Here is a 26,150-nt window from a genome sequence, read left to right as displayed (position 1 = left end):
GCAGCACAAACCAGGTGGAAGTGATGCTGCGTGACTGCTTGACCAAGTACCTGCAGGCACCACTCTGGATGGTCGTCTATGATGCTGTGCTGCTTGCATGTGCTGCTACGTACGCATGCTTTACCCTTTTTTATTTTTTTTGCATCTTGCCCTATATTCGTTCATAGATATCTACTGTGCACTTTATTCACTTTAACTAAGATTTTTCAAAAAGAACCTATGCATTTTTTACAGAACACATAATTTAAAGCTCTGTATGTTGGTTCAGCAGTAGTTAGATCAGAGTGTTAAAACTTTGCAATGCTCACAGGGTCAAGACAGTGTGAACATGAAGGAAGCACTAAGAGTAGCACAAAATTCAACCTTGGCACGGAGAAGTTGATGTAGCATCGTGGCGAGAGATTGGTAAATGAGGACCAACACCAAGTTTTAGATGTTCGTTTTGACTCTCTTTGCATGTCCAACCAGTCTCAAATGAATGAACGCTGACTAGGTGTCAAAATTGGCAAAGTGATAAATGTTAAAGAGTGATAAAACAATTTGAGGTAGAATGTGCACACTATTTCATCCATCTTGTGATATGCTTTGAAGAGCTGGCTTGCCTGCATGTATAAATATGATTGCACCTTGGCTCCTGCAGTTGTCAGCCTGTCTAGCAAATGCAAGTGTAGTAAAGTATGAATGCTCCTTGGACATGTTGCTTTCTGAAATTGTCTTGCTTAAATTCTTTTGAATAAAGTGTTGTTGCTTGCTTTGTACTGCCCACTAGTTTGTAGGCAAGCGAAATAGGCTTTCTTTCTTTAACATAAGTCATGTGTGCCACTTGCTGATGATCCAACTGTTTTGCCGAGGACAAGCACTTTTATTTATCATAGCTCATTTGTTAACACAAGCATCACTGTGTAGTACATGTGCAGCCATTGTGGCATAGCTTTGGTCAGGTGCTCCTTTCAGTCCTAATGCCATGTCTGGAACCACACAAGACAGTGTTGTTCCACCAAATGGCTGTTGTGGTTGTCAGGCATGGACCAACTTGCTGCTATCCTTGTCGTCGCAGGAGCCAGGCCTCCCTTTCCAAAGAAGGTTTGACTGAGGACACTGAGACGACCTTGTCAAAACTGGACATTGTGCTCTCCTTCACACTGGAGGTAAGGGCTTTCCTGGCCAAGTAGCTTTCACTAGCTGTGCACAGCACTTTTAGAAATGGCTCTTTATGTGTGTCATACCCATTGTGGTGAACCAGCTGGAAACTGGCAATACCTTTATCACCAATCTACTGTGGCAAAATAAAAAAGTGTGTCTTTAAGCTCTAAGTTTTCATTGGCTTACCCTCCCCCCCCCCACGCCCACTGTGCAGTTTGTATGAATATATATTTCTGGCCTCGGAAGAGAACAGCAATTTACAATAGGTAGCGAGGCACTGGAAGTGGTAAGGGAATAACATCTACTTAGGGCAGGTAGTGACAGCGGATCCGGATCATGAGATGGAAATAATCAGAAGAATAAGAATGGGCTGGAGTGCGTTTGGCGGGCATTCTCAGATCATGAACAGCAGGTTGCCATTATCCCTCAAGAGAAAAGTGTATAATAGCTGTGTCTTACCAGTACTCACCTACAGGGCAGAAACCTGGAGGCTTACGAAAAGGGTTCTACTCAAATTGAGGACGACGCAACGAGCTATGGAAAGAAGAATGATAGATGTAATGTTAAGGGATAAGAAAAGAGCAGATTGGGTGAGGGAACAAACGCGAGTTAACGACATCTTAGTTGAAATCAAGAAAAAGAAATGGGCATGAGCAGGACAGGTAATGAGGAGGGAAGATAACCAATGGTCATTAAGGGTTACGGACTGGATTCCAAGGGAAGGGAAGCGTAGCAGGGGGCGGCAGAAAGTTAGGTGCGCGAATGAGATTAAGAAGTTTGCAGCGACGACATGGCCACAATTAGTACATGACCGGGGTTGTTGGAGAAGTATGGGAGAGGCGTTTGCCCTGCAGTGGGCGTAAACAGGCTGATGATGATGATATTTCTGGCCAGCCGTTTATTTGGCCTTGAGGTTTATCAAGACATGCGTGTGTGTGTATATATATATATATATATATATATATATATATATATATATATATATACGCAGGAAAGAGACGACGAACTTTTTGGGAGACTTCTTTTTCTTACTTAACGTTTTCGGCTGGTGGACCAGCCTTCGTCAGAGTACAGTCTCTGAGTACAGTCTCTGACTGTACTCTGACGAAGGCTGGTCCACCAGCCGAAAACGTTAAGTAAGAAAAAGAAGTCTCCCAAAAAGTTCGTCGTCTCTTTCCTGCGTATTTTACGTCGGGTCCAGCGTGCTGAACTTTGAAGAAAACCCCTATATATATATATATATATATTGTGACGCTGTTAGGAGCATAGTGGGTTCACGCCTCAACAAACAGTATGCGGGGGCACCGAAGAGTGGTGAACGAAGAAGACGACGTGTGGCTGGCTGGCTGAATCTCGACAGGCGCTCAGCTGATCAAGGTCATCGCTTCTAACTTTCCTCTTTCTGTAATGAAGAAAGGAAAATAAACTTCAAACTTCAAACTTCAAACTTCAAACTCTTCCCGGCTTCAAAGTAACGCCTTTTGTGGGCGTAACAGAGTGGTGGAGGTGCGGGGTATGACAGAACGTACCACGGAGTCACAACATCCAGAACTTCGCCGGAGCCGTCGTCTTGCCGGTCTCTTGCCAACGACCTTCCCTATGGCTCAGGACGGAGGTGGACAAATGCCAGCTCTAGTTTCACCTTCTCAAAGGTCAGCATCAGTTGGACTTTTGCGGCACTACATGGAACCACGCTCGTTCGCGGGAAAAGTGGGCGAAGACGTCGACGAGTGGCTGATGCACTGCGCAAGGGTGAGCCGCTACAACCGTTGGGATTCTGTCACTCAGCTTGAATATGTTGCGCTCTTTCTGAGTGAGACAGTGCTGATGTGGTATGAAAACCACGAAGACTCCCTAACAACGTAGGAGCACTTTGTCGAGGAAATTAAGAAGTGTTTTGGCGACGCCCATGCCAAACAGAAACGCGCCGAGAGAACACTTGCTCAAAGAGCTCAAGCTCCTGGAGAAACATGCACTATATACATAGAGGAAATCCTCAAGCTGTGCAAAATCGTAAATCCGCAGATGTCCGAGGAAGACCGAGTCGGACATCTCCTCAAAGGAATTGCAGAAGATGTGTACAATTTCCTCATAAGTCGGGAACACGTTGATTCCGTCTCAGATGTCGTGCGCCATTGCCGTACGTTTGAGACGTTGAAAACACGTCGCATTGTGCCAAAGTTTGGACGCCTGGCGAATGTGACAACCATTGCCAGCGTCGATGAGAGCCCGTCTACCGATCTTTCGTCTACTATACGGCAGATCGTGCGTGAAGAACTGCTGCGGCACCAGGAACTTGCGCGCGACGTCACACGACAACCTGACGCTTATTACCCGCAACACATGGCGCCTGCCGCACCCTGCGCTTCCTGGCAACCGGTGGTATGTGTCACAGACGTCAACCACAGAGGTGCTCCTTGGCCACGTGAGGACACATTTACGCCCGAACACCGACCTGCAGAACACCCTCGCCCCAGCAGGTTTGCACGCAGACCGACCGTTCCTCCTGTGCAGCAGGCTCAGCCGCTTCGCTCTGCTACACGACCCGCCACGGCTGAGCGCTTCGAAGGGCAGTTCATCGATCGTCATTTACCTGTGTGTTATAGCTGTGGCGACTTGGGTCACATTGCCAGGTACTGCAATCGCCGCCAACCACCGAGATTCGACCGATCGACGATGTCTAGGCGGTACCGCGCTCCTCTGGGCGAAACATATTTGCCCTCGCACACATATTTAGGAAGCTTGCCTCACCAGCACCCGGAGCCGCTGCGGAACCGTTCTCCAGCATCCGATCGCAGCTTGACACCACCACCCGCTACTCGTGTAAGCCGATCACCCTCTCCGCGGCGTCGATACCCGTCGCCACCTCCGGAAAACTAGCCAGCGTGGCCGTTGGAGGTGAGGTCGCTGGACAATCTTCGATGTCGACAGAGATACCTCCAACCATTTGGATGTTTAAGAATAAGGTGTTTGTATTAAAAATTGACGGGGTTTCATCTATGGCCTTAGTGGACATGGGAGCAACCGTTTCAGTGATGAGTCTGGCGTTTAAAAGCCTTCTAGGACGAAAGGTGATGTTTCGCTGGGACCGTGCCGATACGTTTCGCGGAGTGAGTGGGGAGTTGTTGTATCCTGTGGGCGTGTGTAATGTAGACGTAACCTTGGGTGGTCAAATATTTAACGCGGAGTTCGCTGTTCTACCTCATTCTACGCATGACGTAATCCTGGGCCTTGATTTTTTGAAACTGTGTGGTGCCACCGTCGACTGCAAAACGGGTGAAATCAGTGTAGGTACGAGCTTTTCTGCTGCGTTTATGGAAGGCCCACTGTGTCTTGAAAGTGTGCTTTGTGTATCCCGGGATACCGTTGTGCCTCCGTTATCCGCAACGTGTGTTTCAGTCGCCTGTTTCCCCGCCACCGACGGAACGTTTGACGCTACCGGGGAGCCCGTTCACCTGAGTTGCATCAAGAGGAATGTACTGATACCGTATTGCACGCTGTCAGTTGTTCAGGGACGCACCAACTTATGGGCCGTAAACTGTTCAAGTGAACCTGCAATACTACCACAGGGTCTGAAACTTGCCGCCTACCATGAAGATCACGTGCTATCGCTCGCCATTCTTACAGAGGCCCTTCATTCTGCGGATGAGGGCCATTTCACTAATGTCTGCCCTGCGGCGCACTCCTCATTTCTGACTATGGTAAAGAAGTCGCTCAGCACTAAGCAGCGTCACGAAGTGGCGAATATTCTGCTAAAACATGCCCGACTGTTTGACTTCTTCCAGCAAGAGGGACCACCATTGTTTCCTCCTTCTCGTATACACCATCGCATAGATACGGGATCTGCCCAACCGCTGCGACAGAAACCATACAGAGTCTCACCATCGGAACGCAAGGTGATCAATGACCAAGTCCACGAAATGCTAAATAAGAATGTAATCCAAGAATCCTGTAGTCCGTGGGCAGCGCCATCTTTCTTTCTTCCAGAAAGAAAGATGGTACATGGCAATTTTGTGTCGACTACCGCCGCCTCAACACCATCACTAAAAAGGACGTATATCCTCTTCCGCGTATTGATGATGCTATCGACTGCCTCTCATCAGCGTCTTACTTTTCGTCTGTTGACTTGAGGTCGGGGTACTGGCAGATTCCTATGCACGAGGCAGACAAGGAGAAAACGGCATTTGTAACACCAGATGGACTTTTTGAATTTAATGTGATGCCGTTCGGGCTCTATAATGCGCCTGCAACTTTCGAGCGCTTCATGGACAACATCCTGCGTGGTTTGAAGCGGGAAGTATGCATGTGCTATCTAGACGATGTAGTGATTTTCGGGCGCACGTTCAGTGAGCACAACGCACGTCTCAATCTTGTGCTAGACTGCTTGGACAAAGCGGGTTTGGTCCTCAACTCGAAGAAGTGCCATTTTGGAGAGCGCCAAACGCTCGTTCTGGGACACCTAGTGGATAAGGACGGGATACGACCTGATCCAGCGAAGACTGCTACGGTGGAAGCCTTCAAGCAACCTCGCCATGTAAAAGAGCTACGCAGTTTCCTAGGGCTTTGCTCGTACTTCCGCCGGTTTATTCGTGGATTTGCCAACATCGCGTATCCGCTGACATGCCTCCTCCAGAAGGGCGTTCCCTTTGAATGGATTCCTGAATGTGAAGCTAGTTTTCGTGAGCTGAAGTCTCGTCTGACGTCTCATCCCATTCTCCGACACTTCGACCATGCGGCTCCCACAGAAGTTCATACGGACGCTAGCGGTATTGGCATCGGCGCTGTCCTTATTCAACACGTCGACACCAAAGAACACGTCGTCGCCTATGCGAGTCGTTCGTTAAGTAAGTCCGAGCGTAACTACACCGTTACAGAGCAAGAATGTCTTGCAGTTATTTTCGCAATACAGCGCTTCCGGTCGTACCTGTACGGGCGCCCCTTCACTGTGGTGACAGACCATCATTCTCTCTGCTGGCTGGTTAATCTCCGTGATCCGTCGGGCCGGCTTGCGCGTTGGACACTCCGTTTACAGGAATATAACTTTACCGTTTCTTATAAAAGCGGCCGCCGACACGCCGACGCTGACTGCCTCTCGCGCATGCCGCTTCCAACGACGGACTGCGACGCGGACAACTTCGACTGCTATATCGCATCACTGGAGCCGGGATTTCCTGATATAAATACCTTCAAGGTCGAGCAACAAAAAGACAGAACTTTAGAACCACTGCTCATTACTGCAAGGCAATCAGCACCATCCACTCGTTTCTGTGTTCGTGATGGGGTTCTTTACAAAAAGAACTATTCTACTACAGGCCCACGGTATCTTCTGGTGGTCCCGGAGAGTCTCCGTGTCTCCGTCTTGCGCGCTATGCATGACGATCCAACATCTGGACATTTGGGTTCTGCGCGAACTCTCTACCGCCTTCAAGAAAGGTTCTACTGGCCTAAAATGCGCCAGACGACCGCCCAGTATGTGTCCAGCTGCAGCGAGTGTCAACGTTACAAGCGTCCGACGAGTGCTCCTCCTGGTCAACTCCATCCAGTGCCACCCCCCAGCACTCCCTTTGAGCAAGTTGGCATCGACCTCCTCAGTCCTTTCCCGCGTTCATCCGATGGGAATCGCTGGATTATCGTGTGTGCCGATCACTTGACACGCTACTGTGAGACAGCTGCAATACCATCGGCTACTGCAACCGAAGTGTGTATTTTTCTGCTGCGTTTTGTCGTTCTCCGACATGGACCTCCCAGAGTCATCATCAGCGATCGTGAGCGGCAGTTCACTGCAGACGTGGTCGAAGAGATGCTTCGTCTATGTGCTTCAAGGTTTCGCCATTCCACCTCGTATCATCCCCAAACAAATGGCCTTACGGAACGCACGAACAGAACTCTTACTAACATGCTGTCCATGTATGTTGAGTCAGATCATAAGAATTGGGACAGCGTGCTACCTTTCATTACGTACGCATTTAACACCTCAAAGCATGAAGTTACGGGCTACAGTCCCTTCTTTCTTCTTTACGCTCGTCCGCCTCGTTATACACTAGACACTATCTTCCCGTTTTCCAGCCACGATAATCTTTGTATATCAGAGACAGTCTGTCTTGCTGAAGAAGCCCGATGACTTGCTTCTTTACCCACTCTTGTTTTACAAGACCGCTCGAAGGCACGCTGCGACCGCCGACGCCGACACGTGATATATGACCCTGGTGATTTAGTGTTGCTCTGGAAACCAACCAGAAAACGTGGACTATGTGAAAAACTGCTGGCCCACTATGTTGGACCCTATGTTATTACGGAGCGCATCAGCGAATTAACCTACCGCGTAGCACGTCTCGCATCAAATGGCCGACGGTCAGCAAAGACTGAACTTTCGCATGTCGCCCGTTTAAAGCCCTTTATTTCTCGACAGCCTGCTTGACTTGCCCGGTGGGCTTCGTCTGCGCGGAGGGAAATGTGACGCTCTTAGGTGCATAGTGGGTTCACGAATGTGACGCTCTTAGGTGCATAGTGGGTTCACGCCTCAACAAACAGTATGCGGGGGCACCGAAGAGTGGTGAACGAAGAAGACGACGTGTGGCTGGCTGGCTGAATCTCGACAGGCGCTCAGCTGATCAAGGTCATCGCTTCGAACTCTTCCCGGCTTCAAAGTAACGCCTTTTGTGGGCGTAACAACATATATATATATATATATATATATATATATATATATATATATATATATATATATATGTGTGTGTGTGTACACAGGGTGTCTCAACTGTCCTGCACCAAGACTTATATATATGCAAATGCCAAGTAGCTAGATAGAACTAAGGTAATGTTGTCTACCGTCGCTTGGGGATACTCAGATTATTTTTTGCATTCCACCTAATGAGATAACTAGTCCTAATTAATTAACGAAGTTCTCAAATATTATAATTATATGAAAAGTATCATTTAGAAAATTGTAGAGCAACATGAAAAACCCCTGGTGCGGCTTTCTGTTGCTCAATATGTGCTACAAGAAAGTGCTTTCTGAGCATGAAAGACGCCTGCAAAATTGCCGCGCAACTGGCTGCTCGAGGCACTTTGAGTGTATTCACGCGCTTCTTTCATGCTCGGAAAAACACTTTTATGTAGCATAAATCGAGCAACAGAAATCTCTATCGAACTTCGATATAATGAAATTCACGATGTAACGAAGTATTTAACTTTTCATAACCTCCTGTCCATAAAACATCATGTATTTAGAACCACAGTATAATGCAGTGTGCTTGTATGCGATTTCAATATAACGAAATTTCACTGCTGCTGCAGAGGAATGCGGAGACAATAAATGGAAACTTCCACGAACACAGATGATCAAATGGTTGACTTACAAGTGGCTGCTTGCAAATGGACTTCTCATATCACATGCTGGCGACAATAGTGACCGCTGAAGTGGAGCCGCATCATGTTCTATATAAAGCCCAAGTGTGATAAGATCCTATCGCGCCCAGCGCACTGTGTGCTATAGGTGTGAGTGATTGTGCGAGGGTGAGACAAGAAAGATGGTGACTTCCCGAGTGACACCTTTCTGCGCCAGTAAAGGGAAAGAGGGGGGAAGCGAGCTCGTGGTAATGCAATCAAGCTTGGGCGATGGGGCAGTGGAGCAAGCTAGTGCGCATCTCGGCCGTGGCTGATCATGGCTGTAGGCACGGCTGAGTGCATACATAGCCACTGCCGCATGTGCAAAGAGTGGGCATGCCAAGACGGTGTGGGATCGTGTAAGCTGTCTTTCCACGCGTTTTGTATTGCAGGTTGCATAATCTTGAGTTTTGGTGAGCCGTTTGAGTGAGAGACAGACGAAGCATTTGCTCCCCACTGCCGGTGCTTTACGTGATAGCATCGTCCCAGTGCGGGTAACGCAATCAGCCGCAGGGCGGAGGGCATGCGAAAGCGTGGCTGGCCTTGCTTAATTTGTACCTCCGATGTGAAGATATTGTTGACGTACGTGGCAGGAAAACGTATCATTCGTCACCGACTCACAAATTTCTCAAAATGAGTAGTTTTCTTATTCAAATTTGCTTTTTTCGATTGCCTCATAAGTCGGAAATTTCTGCGGCCCCTTTTCGTGCAAAAAAAAATCGATTGGCGACAGTACTTATTTGCATAAAAGGTAAAGTTCTGATATAACGAAGCAAATTGCCGATTTTACACACTTCATTATACCAAGGTTTAACTGTACTGCTGGCTGCACCTCACCACCGACATCACCCGCTACGTCAAGACATGTCAGGGACGCACGACACCCCCAACAAGGCCAGCAGGACTGCTACACTCAATCGAGCCCACTTGCTGACCGTTCCAAGAAACTCGGAATGGGCTTATTGGGACCATTTTCGATGTCAACATCCGGAAATAAGTGGATCATCATGGCTACTGACTACCTTACCCACTACGCCGAAACGAAAGCCCTGCCTAAAAGTAGGGCGGCTGAAGTGGCAAAAATATTTTTCGAGATACACTGCTATGACATGGTGCCCCAGAAGTGCTCATGACCGACTGAGGAATGGCTTTTACAGCAGAGCTCACGCTAGCGATTCTGCAATACAACCAGACAAGCCACAGGAGGACAACTACCTACGACCCTCACTGACATGATGTCAAATACAAGACGGGGGATGCTGTCCTCCTGTGCGTAACCTTCGCTTATAACACAGCTATGCAAGAAACACTGCCGATCACGGCATTCGAGCTGGTTTGCAGAAGGAATCTGAAGACTACTCTCGACGCCATGCTGCCACGCGTCATCGATGAAGAGAATCTCGACGTCACCGCTTATCTCCAGCACGCTAATGAAGCCCGACTGCTTGCCTGCCTGCGCATCCAACATTCAGCACTACAATCTTCGATGACAATACGTTGATTACCAGCCCAGCGACCGTTTTTTGTGTGGACCCCAATACAACAATGAGGTCTTAGAAATTTCTGCGACACTTCTTCAGACCCTACAAGATCACCCAATGGATGGCACTCTGGGCCATGAGGCCATGCCAGACAGCATTTCGCTATCACAGCGATGCTGCTCAACCCTGAAATAGTTCATGTTATGTACCTTAAGCCGTTCTACCAGCACTGGCAAACTTTGGGACTCTGTTTCTTTGTTGCTTTTTCTTAGCTAAGTGTGCTTTTGTTTTTGCGCTCTCCTGTTATGATTTAGCATGGGGACAATCTTTTTAAGAGGGGGGCATTGACATGTGTAATTGTTTACCTTTCTCAGATGACTGCTTTTTCACAGGCTAACAAAGGTTAAACGTTATCCCTTAGCATAGGACGCGTCTATATGTATCGGAAGTTTCTCAAATGTTATCTGTGGTTTTATCCGCGGTCTGTTGTCACCAAACCGCGCGTAAACTTATTGTGCGCGTGATGTCAATTGTGTAGTACTTTCTGGAAGACACATGGGCACCAGCGATTATTCTGGAATCTTCGATCACTCATGTATAAACGCCGACACCTTCGCCCCGCAGATCAGATTTTACTGGTCGCCGACTGTATTTGCCGCTATCATTTTGCTGTAAAGTTGTGTGTAACTTGCTTTTGTGGGCACAGGTTTGCCCAATAAAAAGTTAAATTATTCACAGTTTTGCTGCTGTGTTTTTCACAATCACTACTATGATAAAATATTGTAGAGTAGGAATCACACTGGTCCGTAGGAATAACTTGAAAGAAAAGAGTACGGCGTACATTGGTGCTGCATAGTATACTTCTGATGTCCCGGCTGGTCCACCAGCAGAAATGTCAATAGTATAGTGTGCAACACCAACGTGTGTCCTGCACTTTTTCTTGAAGCCATATATGTGCATAATTAAACCTTGGTATAACGAAATTCCTAAGGTTGCCAGTGTGTTTCGTTACATTCAAATTTAACTATATTGGAATTCAAGCTATTGTGCGAATAAGTACAGTCTCTAATAGATTTTTCTTACAAGGAAGGGGGGCCACAAAATTTTCCGAATTATAGGGCAATCGAAAAACATGAACTTCAATAAAAAAAAATCATTTTGTTGAATTTGAGATTCACCCACCAAAGGTACAGTTTCATACTGTGTAGACGATATCTTCACATCGGCGATATGAAGCGTAGCCTGTGAAGCTTTCACACCCACTCCATCGCTGCAGCTGATAGCGTTGCTCGCATAGTGGCGATGCCATCTTGAAGAGCACAGGCAGAAAGGAGCAAATGCTTCGTCTGCCTCTCTTCAATGCGCCTCCGAAGGTTGAGATTGCGTGACCTCCAGCACTAAACGTGGGTGCAGACATTGCACATAAAGTGACAGCCCTCTCGGTGTGCCAAAACTTTGTACCCACCCCATGTTCAGGAGCGCAGACAGGGGGGGAGGGGGGGCTTATGGGGCTACCCCACTCCCCCCGAAACTTTTTCGGCCTGTCATGCACAGCCGACCAAGCAACTCACGGCACTGGAAATCATTTTGGATTTTGTCTAGAATGGTCTTTTTCATGCTCGAAAAGACATTGCAACTTGCATTGCAAACTTGGGCTCGATTTTGCGCCAATGCCCATACACCAGGAGTCATATGACGGAAGGAGTCATATGACGTAAATCTATGCATATGGAACGCAATCCAGAATGTCTTTTTCATGCTCGAAAAGACATTGCAACTTGCATTGCAAACTTGGGCTCGATTTTGCGGCAATGCCCATACACCAGGAGTCATATGATGTAAGGAGTCATATGACGTAAATCCATGCATACGGAACGCATTGATTTCAATCCAGAAATTTTGTGGCTTTAAAGTTCTCATAAACATTTGATGCGAAAGGTGCATTGACACTTCCAAAGTCGTGCTTGTAATTTTCAATTCCAGAACTTTGTGAGTTTAATGTTGTTATAAACATCTGACGCCAAATTTACGTTAACATTTCTAAATTCGTCATTGGACCATACAATGAGACAAGCCAAATTAACACATTATCAGACAAGTCGACAAAGCATGCAGCGGGGTCCGATGAGACGAAGCATTGTGGGGGTCCATTTGTGTCGTCATGTCACAGAAAAGAATACCAGCAATTTCTTCACCTGCGCCACAGCATCCATGTCAACACACTAAAGCCAGTAAAGGTAACTATGCTGTTATTTATTTTTCTACTTTGACTTTAAGTCGTGAGGACACATTGAGCCTCTTCAATTTTCTTGTTCTTGCTACCTGCGGGCCAGAGCCAGCCCGAGCGCATGTGTTTTTCTCGTGCTGCTCCGACCACCACGCGGCACACATCGGTGTGTGTTTATTTTTGTCTGACCAAGTGGATTTTCACCTGGCAGTTTTTTATGCTTTCTAGCTAGCAGATGAGTAAACAAACAATGGCCGCTCACCGCCATCACTGCGGGGACTCAGTGGATTGCAACACGTTCGCTTGAGTGCAACCTCTCCAGAAAGTCTAGTCTCGCCGGTGTAGGATACCGAGCAGTATGAGTATTGTTCTCTGTCAACCAAGCGTCTCACGTTTTCTTCAATATTCCTTCATAGCCACATTAAGTTCCCAAAGTAGGCATTTGATTGTGGCCAACATGCTTTTCTTTCATTTCGGTGCCCCGCCCCATGAAAGAAATAAAAAAGAAGACATTATTGCAGCGCAGCGAATCGTTGCATGGTGAAAGTTCAATTTTGTTACTTCTTTTGCGGAAATTAATGGGCCACGGGACGCTATAATTGCCGGAGACTCTTATATTACTGCGACACTCCAGGCGCATTCCTGCCATTGCCGTCGCCCTGATGTTCCATATAAAGTCCATGGGCAATACAGTCGACTCCCGATAATTCGAAGCCGCTTAATTGGAATTTTCGGTTAATTAGAAGTCAAGTGCTGGTCCCGTCAGTTTTGCATGTAATCCTATAGAAGAAATCGCTCGATAATTCGAAGTCCTCATCCAGTAATATTGTTTAATTGGAAGTTAATTTTCAGCCGGGATCCTCGAGGTGACCGTCATTCTTTGGTAGAATGTGCAATTTTTCAAGTGTTGCAACAGTTCCGTGCTCCGCGTTGGTGTCATCGCCACCGCAGCCGCCCGCAACACCATCCTTCTTGGAGCGGCGCGATTATTCATTGCTACGGCTGCCGTGGCCTCCGCGATCAACTCCGGCGGGAGGCGAAGCGGCTCCCGCCGGAGGCCATGCGCGGCTGCCGCGCATGGCCGGAGCTGATCGCGGAGGCGACGCGGGTGCCATAGGTGCACGCAGCGCTGCATACTGGCAGTGGCGAGATTGTGCGAGATTAGTCTTGCAGCGTGCGCAGCTCGAGGCGTGTGTTGGTCGAGCGCCTTTGTGCGGGAAGCTCGTAGGCTAGGTAGTTCCACGAGTGATTCGGAATTGACTGTACCTAGTCGCGCAGTTTATAGCCATGGCAAACCGTGGCTCTTATCGCACGCTCGACCTTACAACGAAAGTCGAGGTTTTGAAGGAAGTTGAGAAGGGCGGTGCCGCCAAACAAGACATAGCGCGGAAGTACGGGATCAAGCCGAACACGCTCTCTAACTACATCAAGAACAAGCGCACAATAATGGATGCATTTGAGAACGGCAAGTTCAAGACTTCTCGGAAGCGAATGCGCACCGGCGCTTACCCAGAGTTGGAGAAGGCTCTGCTGGTTTGGATTAGGGAGGCCAGGAGCAATGAACTTCCTCTCAGCGGAGACATCGTTGCGATGAAAGCCTGAACGCTTGCAGCAATGTTGGGGATCAATCACTTCGTTTCGTCAGGTGGATGGCTGACGCGCTTTAAAGATCGCCATGACCTGGTTTTCAAGAGCGTGTGTGGTGAAAAGGCGTCTGTTAACCAGGAAACATGCGCCACGTGGAAGGACGGAAAGCTGCGTGAATATCTTGCCGAATACAGACCAGGAGACATCTTCAATGCAGATGAGACTGCACTCTTCTATTGGCTTCTACAGAGAAGACCCTGACATTCAAGGACGACGACTGTGCTGGGGGCAAACGCAGCAAGGAGAGAGTGTCGGTGCTGATCGCGGCAAACACGACTGGCACGGAACGATGTCGGTTACTTGTGATCGGGAAAGCGGCGAAGCTGAGATGTTTTAAAGGCGTGAAGGCGCTGCCTGTGGACTATGAGGCGAACAAAAAAGCGTGGATGACGGCCGAAATCTTCAAGAGCTGGATAAGCAAATTGGACCGCAAGTTTGCTGCTTCGAACCGCAAGGTGTTGTTCCTTGTCGATCACTGCAGTGCTCACGTGAATGTGCCAGCCTTGAGTGCAATACGCCTCACATTTTTGCCTGTAAACACAACGGCTGTTTTGCAGCCAATGGACCAAGGCATCATCAAGAATGTTAAAGTCCTGTACAGGCGGCACCTCCTCGAGCGCGTGATTTTGTGTATGGATAGCTCCACAAAGTACGAGGTGAGCCTGCTTAGTGCCATCCACATGTTGGCGCGAGCATGGGATCGTGTGAAGCAAGAAACAATCGCAAACTGCTTCAGGGCTTGCGGTTTTGTGGCAGCTTCTTCGGAGGATGCCTCTGAAATTTCAGCGGAGGAAGCGTCAACAAGCGAGCTTGACGGCACTGATTTTGGTGATGCTCTCGGGGACGTCAATTTTGAAGATTACGTCGCCGTAGACAAGGCGGTCGAAATGGGCGGTGCGCTGACGGATAGCGAAATTGTAGAGATTATTCGGCCCCAGGAAGCGACCCAGGAAAGCGACGATGACGTTGAAGGCGAGCCGCAACCTAAGGCTGCCGATGTATCTGTGGGCCTTGCTCTTGCGGAGTGCTTCTTTGCCGCTGAAGGTAACGCGGAAGAAGCGTTCCGCCACATCTACAGCCTGCAGAACTTGCTTTCAGCAGCGAGATTCGGCAAGAAGAAGCAAAGCAAGATGACCGACTATTTTTCTTAGAGAAAATACTCGATTTCGCCACAAATAAAGTGCTGTTATTTGTGTTTTGTGCTTAATTGGAAGTTCGTATAATTCAAAGTTTTTTGCGGTCCCCGTGAACTTCGTATTAACGGCAGTCGACTGTAACATTGTAACACTCGCACATGCCACATGCTGCATGTGCGAGTGAAAGCGTAGGAAGAGGGGGGGGGGGAAGCACAGGTGAGCCAACGATGGTGGCTCAGTCTTGTGTGCGCAAGGGAGAAAAGCGGGGACGAAGTGGGCCGCCTTCCGTCACGTGCGGTATGTCAGGGGGAGTGGAGGGAAGGAGGGGGGTGGGCCTTAGGATTTTGTGATCTGTGAATCTGTGATTGCCCAACATATTTATTTGCCTTGTTAGACGCATTATATGCAGTGACTTTTTTATAGATATGTAGATTTATTGGAGACTTGTGTGCCTATTTAAATATTCTGTTGTGAGGTTTTGTGTATATGTGCAGTGAACTTTGTTTCTGGTGACACATTTTTGCCCTTTATCAAGCTGTATCTTCCCATTTGTATATTCCATGGTATCTTCGCATTTCTGATGAACGAGGGCGAGTCACATGAAAGTGAGCCTACCCAGCCCGCGCAATAATGGTCTGGTTCATTATCTGCGAGACATGCGCGTAGCAGAGAAGCATCTCTCATTTACAAAAGTGACACGCAGGTGTAAGGATAAATGTTCTTTTATGCTCTCATACACAGGGTTGAACATGGTTGCATGACATAAGGGACGCTCCAAAAGAACAGTGTGGTGTCATGGGGTTTTGACAGCTGAAAGTGTTTCTCCCCCCCCCCAAAAAAAAAAATTTAGTCACCATATGGCTGCCGTGTACGTTGAACATTGCATGTCATTGGCCACTGTGAAGCATTGGAGCAAACGGTTAAAAGGACGTGAAATTTTCAATGAGGGCCCAAGATGGGGCCAAAGCCACCATGCAATCATCCCCAACACAATTGCAAAGGTTGATGAGCTGATTAGACAAGAACGGAGGATAAGCATCGATGAACTTGCAGAGCGTGTGAACATCAGTCACGGTTCGGTTCACACCATAATTCATTAACATCTCGGTTATCGGCTCTTGTGGGTGCAATGGATGCCCAAGATTTTGAACCACCGCCAGAAAACGGAGAAGTTTGGCGCTGCCTTGACTCATCTGATCCGGTATCAGAATGATAGTGACGACTTCTTGTCTGCGATTGTCACCGGGGACAAATCATGGTGCCACTATTACGAGCCTGAAACATGACGGCAATGCTTCCAGTGGAAACATTCGAATTGGCCACACCAAAAGAAAGCAAAGGCCGTCATTTCCGCTGGAAAGGTGTTGTTGACTTTCTTTTCAATTGTCAGGGGCCATTACTGATCGAATTTGCTAAACTTGGAGAGGCTATCAATCGTTGTGATATTGTGAAATGCCACGTCGGCTGCGTGTCACAATCAAGAACAAACGACGTGGAAAATTGAAGAATTGGGTCATCTTGCTCCACAACAATGCCCGTCCCAACGTCGTTGCTGTGGTTAACACAAAACTGGCAAAGTTAAAGTGGTAAATGCTGCAACATCTGCCATACAGCCCAGACCTATCACCTTGTGATTTCCACAATTTGTGGAAATTTAAAAAAAAAAAACAGCTCAAGGGAACCAGATTCATGTCGGACAATGACGTGAAAGAGTCAATTACAGACTTCTTGAAGCAGCAACCCAAGGAGCTTTATGAGACAGGAATCACACGACTCATTAGTGAGTGGGACAAATGTCTCAATGCTCATGAAGACTACTTTTAAATAAAGTACCCCATTTTTCATATATTCACGTTGGCTCACTATCATTTGACTCGCCCTTGGTATATGTTTCAGAGCTCCTGCTTTTTTTATGTGCTCTCTTTTGTGACTATAATTTAGGTGCAAATTGCTTACAATACACGACCAGTGACAGCTGTTCCTGCGCAATACATTGTAAGAAAGGACAGCATCATTGAGATTTTCCCTGGCCGTTGCACATGTACAAATATCTAAACAAAGTTCTTGAATATGAACGTTTCACTAGAATATTTGTCCTCAACCTGTTCATTTCATGGCCTTACATTTTTCCTATCAGCAGCATGCACTGCTTTGCTGGTTTCGAACTGATATAGTTCTAAAGTTGTGTGATATTTTCTTTACTTATTAATTAGACAAAAAACATGGAAACATTGATATCAGTTATTTCGAGCACAATTTTTGGGACATACGAGCATATTCTTTTATGAAAAAATACACATTTTACTTGTTTTGACAGTGCATAGTGTTCAAAAAGTTGTTTAAAGCATCTTTGGCAATGGCAATCCAGTTATTATTCGTATATGGTATCACTCAACAAACTTTTTAAGGAGGAGGCCGAGCTGCCCCAACGTGAGCACCCCCCCCCCCCTTCCCCCAAAATTTCTGGCTACGCCACTGCTGCAAGCACTTCCTTTTCTGTAGTAGCGTAATTTTCTTGTGCTTTCGTAAATGTGTATGAGTAATAACCCACAGCCTTGAGTTGGCACACTGGTGGCTTGCAGTCATCCTGTTGGTAGAGGAAAGCCCCAGTTTCGTAAAGTGATGCATCTGTGCAGAGCTCAAAAGACTTCTCGAAGTCTGGGAGTATCAAGATTGGATTTGAAGATAAGATTTTGGCAAGTTCTTGATATGTCTGTTTGCAAAGTTCAGTCCAAACAAACTGTACACCTTTCTGTGTTAGAGATGTCAAACACTTCGTCACGGTGGCGTAGTGTGGTATGAAGGCTCGAAAGTGTCCAGACAGACTTAGAAACACTCACAATGAATGGAAATCATGCAGCCTAGGCAGTGTCTTTATGTTCTCGACCGACTCTGCTTTGGTACTGTTCATGTGGCTGTCACTCTGCCCAGGAATACCACAGGCCGTTTGAAGAATTAGCTTTTTATAACATTTATCTTCAACTCGGCTTTACTCAGTACTTTCAAAGCCTGTAATAAATGATTTGCGTGCTGGTCCTCTGTTTTAGAATACACAATAATATTGTCCACATAGACGTTGCAAAATTGACCAGCAAAAGCAGATAGAAAATTGTTCATCATCTTTTGAAACCAGGTGCCCAAGTTCTTCTAGCCAGATGAGAGCCTGTTGTATTCATACACATCAAAAGGTGTAATGAAAGCTGTAAACTTCTTGTATTCTTCCTATAGAGGAACTTGCCAATAATCTTTGCAAAGATGGATTTGCGAAAACCACTCACATCCTCCAGTTTCACTAATTATGTCATCGATCAGAGGCAGTGGCATAGGAAATGGAAACAAGTCTGTCTGTCGGTTTATCAACCGGCAGCCTGATAGTACCATCCTCCTTAGGCGTAATTGTTATAGGTGATGCAAGCGGGGATGTATGGGGCCTGATGATTTTAGCATCTAGCATTTGTTCCAGTACCTTTTTGAGCCATACTTTCTTCTTCTCGTGAGATAGTGGATAGGTCTTCTTATGGGCTACATTTGTGTCTTGGAGCTTGAACGAAACTTCCAGGAAAGACTTCGCAGGAGGGTAGACTCCAACGCAGATGAGTTCAAGAAACGTCAGTATCTCTCCTGTGTTCCTGACCATCCTGATCTACATTTCTTGTGCCAAGCAGCTCTCTTATAACATTGAGTTGAAAGTTATAATCGTGTCTACACACACTTCGTTATATTGAGGTTCAAAATACATGTCCTATTGACAAAAAGTTATAAAAAGTTAAATGCTGAGAATATTGTTGTAATAATAAAGTTTATTACGTTTATTAAGGTTTAACTGTATATGTGTACAGTCGCCGACCGATTTTCCAGACCTCGCGGGAACTGAAGAATAGTCTGAAAAATCAAATAGTCCAAAAAACTCGTTCACAAAAAAAAAAAATCATTACTATGCTTGGAGGCGATCAGATTTGTTGAGATTTGTGCAAGAGTAACATCACCTCCATATACAGTCGACAAGAGCATCACCACATTGGTGATCTTCATTGGCAGAGATCACCATGGAGATCGAAAAAATGAGCCATGTTCACAACCATCTGGCTCTCGCAAAGGCACAGGGAGTGGCACCGACGCGAAGCAACACACAAAGATGCTACGACATCTCTAGGAGAGACCTCCTTTGTGGACACAAAACGTGTAAAATAGCAACTGAAACTAAGAAAAATAAATAAAAGAAAACTGATCCCGCATTAAGTGATTATGACGATATGCTGACCAAAAGAAGAAAAGAAAGAAAGAGGTGCCATCCTCTTGAACATTCTGTCAGCTAAGGACGAGCGGAAATGGCCTCCAAGGTGAATAAATAGGGTGCTTTATTAGGGCTATTTCTTTTTACCTGATTCGTCAGGTAAAAGATTGCATGCACCACCTGACTCAGAAGGGTTTGGGTGCGAGCTAGTTGGTACGGATCATTCATATCTAAAACAGCGCCAAAAAACACGGACAAAGTCCTGTGTCCTCGTCCTCGTCCTGTGTCCTCCCTTGTCCGTGTTTTTTGGCGCTGTTTTAAATATGAATCACCACCTGAACCAGTTCACGAGGTGCTGCACCCTGACATTCGTTTCAGTGGTGCAGCAATGGCACCTGCTGAATTGTGCCATTCATTTCAAAAGGTGCAGGAAAGGTGCAGGGCTGGTTCATGATTTTGTTGCACCCACTCCACTATTGGTGCCGACTTGGTGCAGGGGTACAGGTGCGAAGCAACAGCACATCAGACGATGCAGCAGATGGGAACGAGCACCATTGAAGCCTCGCTTATGTGCGTCTGCCATGTCTAAGCAGATGCATATTTTGTATGGCTGTACTTACACCTCAGAAGCCATAATCATACCAGCAGTTCAGGGCCTCTCAAACTTACACACTTGGTGGACATTAGTCCAACAAAACATAATGCCTGCACTGCATCTGCACCTTGGCATTCATTTAGATGTTTGTGCTGTGCCTACACTGCAAGAATTGAGCTGCACGATTTCTGAATTTCTTTTGAACCGCCTTAAACTAGTTCACAGTGGTGCAGGTAAATCGAACTTAAAAAATGGCGACTTTCTACACTCGTGTAGCCAGTTTAGAGGTCCTCTAAACTGGCTACATGAGTGTAGAAAGTCGCCATTTTTTTAGTTGGTGTAGAAAACTGTAGCTCTGCCTACCTACACGAAGCCGCTTTTTATAGCTGTAGTGTAGCATGAAAACTACACTTTCTACACTGCGGTTTCGGTGAGTGCAGGAAATAGATGACAATCAAGCAGGCTGGTGTTGCAAATGTGTGGCGACATTTTGCCTGTGACTGTCGGCGCTGATGTAGCGACATTACTGAATATTTGCTGCAAGGACACGTAGCAAAGTGCTGGTGTGACCTTGTGTTACAGAGGAAGGTAAGGTAATCTTCCAAGAAGATAAAATTATCTTACTTACGGATGGTGCGGGCTGTTTCTGATTCCATGCTTGTACAAAACGCATTGATAATTTGTCTTTGTGCACTGCGCATTTGCGATGTATTTCGCTGCAGCTTGTCGAGACTTGTTAATGAAAGGAAACTTGAACATTGGTGTTTAGTTTCAAGCAAGGGCATATACGCAGCCAGTGAGTGTGAAATGCAGGCGAACTTTTCATCTGCTGGCGACTCCCATTATTGGCTATGCCCCAGCAAGTGCAGCGCAGCACTTGACATCATAGCCTCTGCCTGGCACTACACTCATAACAGTAGCCTGCACGAAGTGTAGGTATGGTTTACTGGAACAGGGCACTATGTCGCCTGGGGACAAAAATGGGACTGTCCTTGCGATGACTACCTAGGGTGCCAGAGCACTCCGATCTGCTGCAGTGCTGTTGCTGCAGCCTGAAGCCATTGCTGGCAAGAGGAAAAAGAATGGTGCAACACAGGGCCTCCGGGATCAGCAGTTATGGTTGTCATGGAGGTCGTGCATGTCTGTGCGGAGCTCACCAATTGCTTGCTGCGGCTTTTCGTGCTGCGTTTGCACATTGTTCAAGTGCACGGCAAGCACTGAATTTGTACAAGTCTCTTTTTTTGTGTGTGTGCATTGAGTTTCCTGTACACCAATTAGAATAACTCTAGGCTTCATCAGATCGGGCACATTAGAACATTGGCTGTATTGTTGCCCTTCGGCACCCTTTTGTGGAGCAAAATGGCCAAACAATGGTGGCTGCATTCATCACAGAGCATTATTCTTCTTTTTTTCTTCAGTGAAACAGGGCAACTGCTTTTCTGACTGATGCAACTTGAAAGGAATATTAAGCAACTCATCAGGTGCTGTGCAGGTACTCCGTCTGGCCCTTTTCATCCTCGTATGTCTCAAAATAATTTGATTACAACAACACATGCGTGCATAGCGAAGAGAACGAGCAGACCAGTGTCTGTTTGTCTTCTGTAACTGAAATGCTGAGCAGACGATGAGGAACACTGCATGATCGGTGGTTGGAAACGTGCAAGCTTAGATGGGGTTATTGATGTATCCTAACAGCTTGTATGATTTACTTTCTGCAGATTGATCATCATCATCATCATCATCATCATCATCATCATCATCGTCATCATCACATTTTATGTCCACTGCAGGACGAAGGCCTCTCTCTGCAATCTCCAATTACCCCTGTCTAGCGCCAACTGGTTCCAACTAGTACCTGTGAATTTACTAATTTCATCGCCCCACCTAGTCTTCTGCCGTCCTCGACTGTGCTCAACTTCTCTTCGTACCCATTCTGTAACCCTAATGGTCCAAGGGTTATCTAACCTGCGCATTACATGACCTGGTCTTCTGCCATCTTCGACTGCGCTTCTCTTCTCTTGGGACCCATTCTGTAACCCTAATGGTCCAACGGTTATCTAACCTGCGCATTACATGACCTGCCCAGCTCCATTTGTTTCTCTTTATGTCAGTTAGAATATTGGAATTACCCGTTTGCTCTCTGATCCAAACCTCTCTCTTTCTGTCTCTTAACATTATGCCTAGCATTCTTCATTCCATCCCTCTTTTCATGGTCCTTAACTTGTTTTCAAGCTTCTTTGTCAGTATCAAAGTCTTTGCCTCGTGTCAGCACCGCTAAAACGCACTGATTGTACACCTTCCTTTTCAATGATAATGGTAAGCTTCCAGTCAGGAGCTGACATTGTCTGCCATATGTAACCCAAACCATTTTTATTCTTCTAAAAGTTTCCTTTTCATGATCAGGGTTCCCTGTGATTTGTTGACCTAGGTAAGCATACTCCTTCACAGACTCTAGAGGCTGACTGGCAATTCTGAACTCTTGTTCCCTTGCCCGGCTATTGATAATTAACGTTGTCTTCTGCACATTAATATTGAATCCTACTCTTACACTCTCTCTCTTAAGGTCCTCAATCATTTGTTGTAACTGTGTAACTGTTGTTGTTGTCGATCCTTACTCCTAAACCTTTCCAGTTTAATAGCTTGAATACGGCCAAGCACGCAGTTGCTTTTATATTTATATTATATTAACTATAACTAAGTATATTAACTCCAATTGGGTTTAGGGAACGTTTAGTTTAAAAATGTAGAAAGTTTTGCAGAACACATTTCAATTTCGCACACGAGGCACGCCGGTCGATCACAGTGCCCCTCTGGGGGCGTCATTGCTGAAGCATCCCCGGTTCTCCCATTGTTCTGCTATAGGGATGACACATTGCCCTATTCCAGTGCACCACAATGTAGGTAAAAAAAAATAGTCCTATTGATAGCAGTAAAACCTTGATTTGGGCTAGTTAGCTTATGGCTATTCAAAAGGTGCAGAGCTACTGAGACGGAGACAAAAAAATACAAACCACATAATACAAGAAAGGGTAAGGCATGCAGACACGGACAGAAAAGAAGAGAAGTGGACAACACGAACGCCAACTATCAACTGAAGGAAGCATTGAGGCGAAACAAGAAAGGAGACACAAAACTCATCTGCGCATGCTCTAGAATGGTAGCACCACATGTCAATCGGGCACACGTGCTGGTCTACATGAGAGATAACTGTTAAGACAGTTGATCTCTTCCTTATGTAAGGTAATCGAAGGGTGACTCGCGCACGCACTTCCAACATTATTGATATGCCAAGCCTTGACCATTAGACGCGTATCTTCATTCCTATGCCTGTACAATATCGTGCATTCATCTAACTCAGGTGTGCAGTTACAATCTTAGCAGTATTCACAATGTAAGGAAAGATTAGAAGGTGATCCACCAGTTAACGACCTTTTGTGTTCCATTAGCCTCTGATTGATACACCGCCCTGTTTGCCCTACATAGAAATGGCCACGACTAAAAGGAACTTTATATATCGCACCCATACGACAGTCAATAAACTTGTGTCTTCTTTCTTTTTTTGCCTCAGTGCTTCCTTCAGTTGATAGTCGGCGATCGCGTTGTCCACTTCTCTTGTGTCCGTGTCTGCACGCCTTACCCTATTTTTGCATTATGGATCCATACCAACTGGCTCAGCTTTCTGTTGTTCTAAACAAACCACATCACAAGTGCTGACTATCATTTGCACGGAAACTGGGCTACTTATGCTCAAAGGCTTGCCACACATGACGCCACAGTTAACAACTCAGAAATGGTCACACATGATCAACCAAAGCAAGCTACTGCAAATAATTGAGAACAGATGTACTAAATGCACAGCAACAGAAATAACAAGATAGGCTCCTCGAACTAGGTTTGTTATTGTCATGTGTCTCAGTGCTATAAGGCTAAGGCAAAGTCAGTATGCAGAAAAAATACAATGAAAACAAGGAACATACACACAGTACATTGGACTCCACGTACTTGGCTTGAGCAGGAATCTGTGATAAAATGAGTTTAAATGGGGTGAAACATTTGGATGTATGCCACTAGTCTGTCTCACTCTTCAGTGACCCGAGTAGGCGTGACATGCAGACATTGAAGGAGGGACACATACCCAGTGGCACACATCCACATTCACTGAAGAGTGGCACTTACCCTGTGAACCAAATTAGTGCCGAAGGGGTTTTGTGGCCTTGCACGGAGTGGAGGAAAGAGAAGAGACATAAGTGGTCAAATGAAACCCAGGTTTATTATGGCTTTTTCTTATTATTCAACCCAGATTTATTTTGCCATGCACCGTTTCTGACTGGAATAAGCTGCCCTAAGCTGTGGTTTCCAATAACAGACTCAATGGTAAAATGTCACCTAGCCAGTGTCATGATCTGGTTACGTTTTTTGTGTTGTTGTACAAGCATAGCAGTGTGGCCTTGCTGCATTTGTCGCTATCTCCAGGTGGTGGTGATGGAGGTGAAGGGGCTGAAGTCGCTGGCTCCGAACCGCATCGTCTACTGCACCATGGAGGTGGAAGGGGGTGAGAAGCTGCAGACGGACCACGCCGAGGCCTCTAAGCCCATGTGGGACACCCAGGGTGACTTCACCACGGGACAGCCCTTGCCCTTGGTCAAGGTGAAGCTGTACACGGAGAGCCCAGGCCTGCTCTCTCTCGATGACAAGGAGCTGGGCAAGGTGCTGCTGCACCCAAACCCTCTGAGCGCCAAGGCACCCGAGTGGTACCGCATGGTGGTGCCCAAGAACGCCCAAGACCAGGACTTGCGTATTAAGATTGCCCTGCGGATGGACAAGCCGCAGAACATGAAGCACTGTGGGTGTGTACTGCTGTTATCTCACATTAATCACGCGCTACTGCAATGCTCGGCTATTGTAATGGACCATTGTACTGTAGTGTGAAGGTACAATTACGAAGGCGACACGCAGACATACCCTGTGACTTCTGTCAGGGGTGTGTCTTATGCCAGATATTCTGGTACACAGGGGGCTTGGTGGTAAAGCCCTTTGTAAAGTTGCGCCACTTTTCTTTCTCCTCCTTCTCAGCCTACTCTGATGCAGCGTCTAGATATGTGGTGCACTTTAAATCTTTGCGCTAGCAATCTACCACCGATTAACTTTACGTATAGAATAAAATGTCTGTTTATGCAAAATTAGCAACTGCAGCTTTTTCTGTTTGGCTAACTATTCTGCAAAGAAGGTATCCAAACGAGTGCAAATGCTGGCTGGCAACAACTCCAAATGTATTGTGTATGCTAGAATTAAGTATGCAACCTTCATTATACCAGTGTCGCAAGATCTTCCGAATTGTTGTTCAAACTTTGCACCTACCAGGTGACCAATCATCGTCATGTCATTTGCTCTTCACAAGCAGCTTGGGCACACTAGTGCTGTGGTGGCGCACCACTCCATTAAATCAAGGTTTTATGTCATTCCACTACCCGGTGCCTTTGGACCGTCATATCATTGTGGTAGCCAGCAGACTCAGAGGTCCATGACATGGTGCAAACCCAGGTCCTTCTCGACAGCATCAACCTCACTAATGCATAGAATCGCTACACCTGCGAGTTGATGACGAGCTCTGGGCTACTGGCTGACAGGTGGAATGCTTACTCCGGTGATGCAGGGCCTCTGTTCACAATCGAACAGCATTGCCACGGCAAAACCATAATTCAATTTCCCGCTTGTGTCCGTGTCTGCATGCCTAACTTTTTTCTAACAAAATCCCTAGCTCACCTTTCTGTTGCATAAATAAATTAATTGAACGCCCTCATGGCTGGAGCAGCTGCTTTAGTTATTTCAGGACTCCAGGCTACTGAGAAGTGTTACAAGGATGCAGCGGACATCCTGAAGAACTGATCTGGCAACAAGAGCATCGTAGTGCAAGACTTACTTGGAAGTCTACTTGATTTGAAGCCCGTCTCATTGTCGTCTCCTTCGAGACCTTAACGGTGAAGTTCAGGTGCATGTATGTGGTGTCAAGGCACTTGGCACAGGTCTAGTGAACTACCGTGCCATGCTGCGTGAAATTCTCATTAAGAGCTCTGCCGTCAGATATGGTTTTGAGGTTGCACAAGCTTCGCAAGTGAAATAAATGCTAGCACTGGCAGCCTCGACAACAGAACCCTGCGTTTCTGGCCATCGTTTGACAACCAAGAAGGAACTGCAAGAATCGCTCGATTTTTTTCAGTCACCAGCTCTACTGCCAAGAAGCTGGTGGCTGAACCACCAGAACACCTGAATGCTGCAGAAGACAAGCCTCGTAGATCTGCAG

General features: G+C 46.5%; 1 protein-coding gene across 10 annotated transcripts in view; it reads left to right on the top strand.

Annotated features, from left to right (window-relative positions):
* Window positions 1-26,150, top strand: part of Cadps (calcium-dependent secretion activator 1) — a 618,572-nt gene that overhangs the window by 95,396 nt on the left and 497,026 nt on the right. For 7 of the 10 annotated variants that reach the window (XM_075704042.1, XM_075704043.1, XM_075704046.1 and 4 more), the window contains exons 6-8: window positions 5-109; window positions 1,058-1,148; window positions 24,323-24,696. In XM_075704042.1, coding sequence (XP_075560157.1) covers window positions 5-109; window positions 1,058-1,148; window positions 24,323-24,696 — 570 coding nt within the window. The remainder of the gene's footprint in view (window positions 1-4; window positions 110-1,057; window positions 1,149-24,322; window positions 24,697-26,150) is intronic. The other 3 variants (XM_075704047.1, XM_075704049.1, XM_075704051.1) reach the window with 1 other exon arrangement.

This window comes from Dermacentor variabilis, chromosome 9 (assembly GCF_050947875.1).
Source record: "Dermacentor variabilis isolate Ectoservices chromosome 9, ASM5094787v1, whole genome shotgun sequence".
Lineage (NCBI taxonomy): Eukaryota > Metazoa > Arthropoda > Arachnida > Ixodida > Ixodidae > Dermacentor > Dermacentor variabilis.
This window is presented reverse-complemented; position numbering and strand designations above follow the sequence as displayed.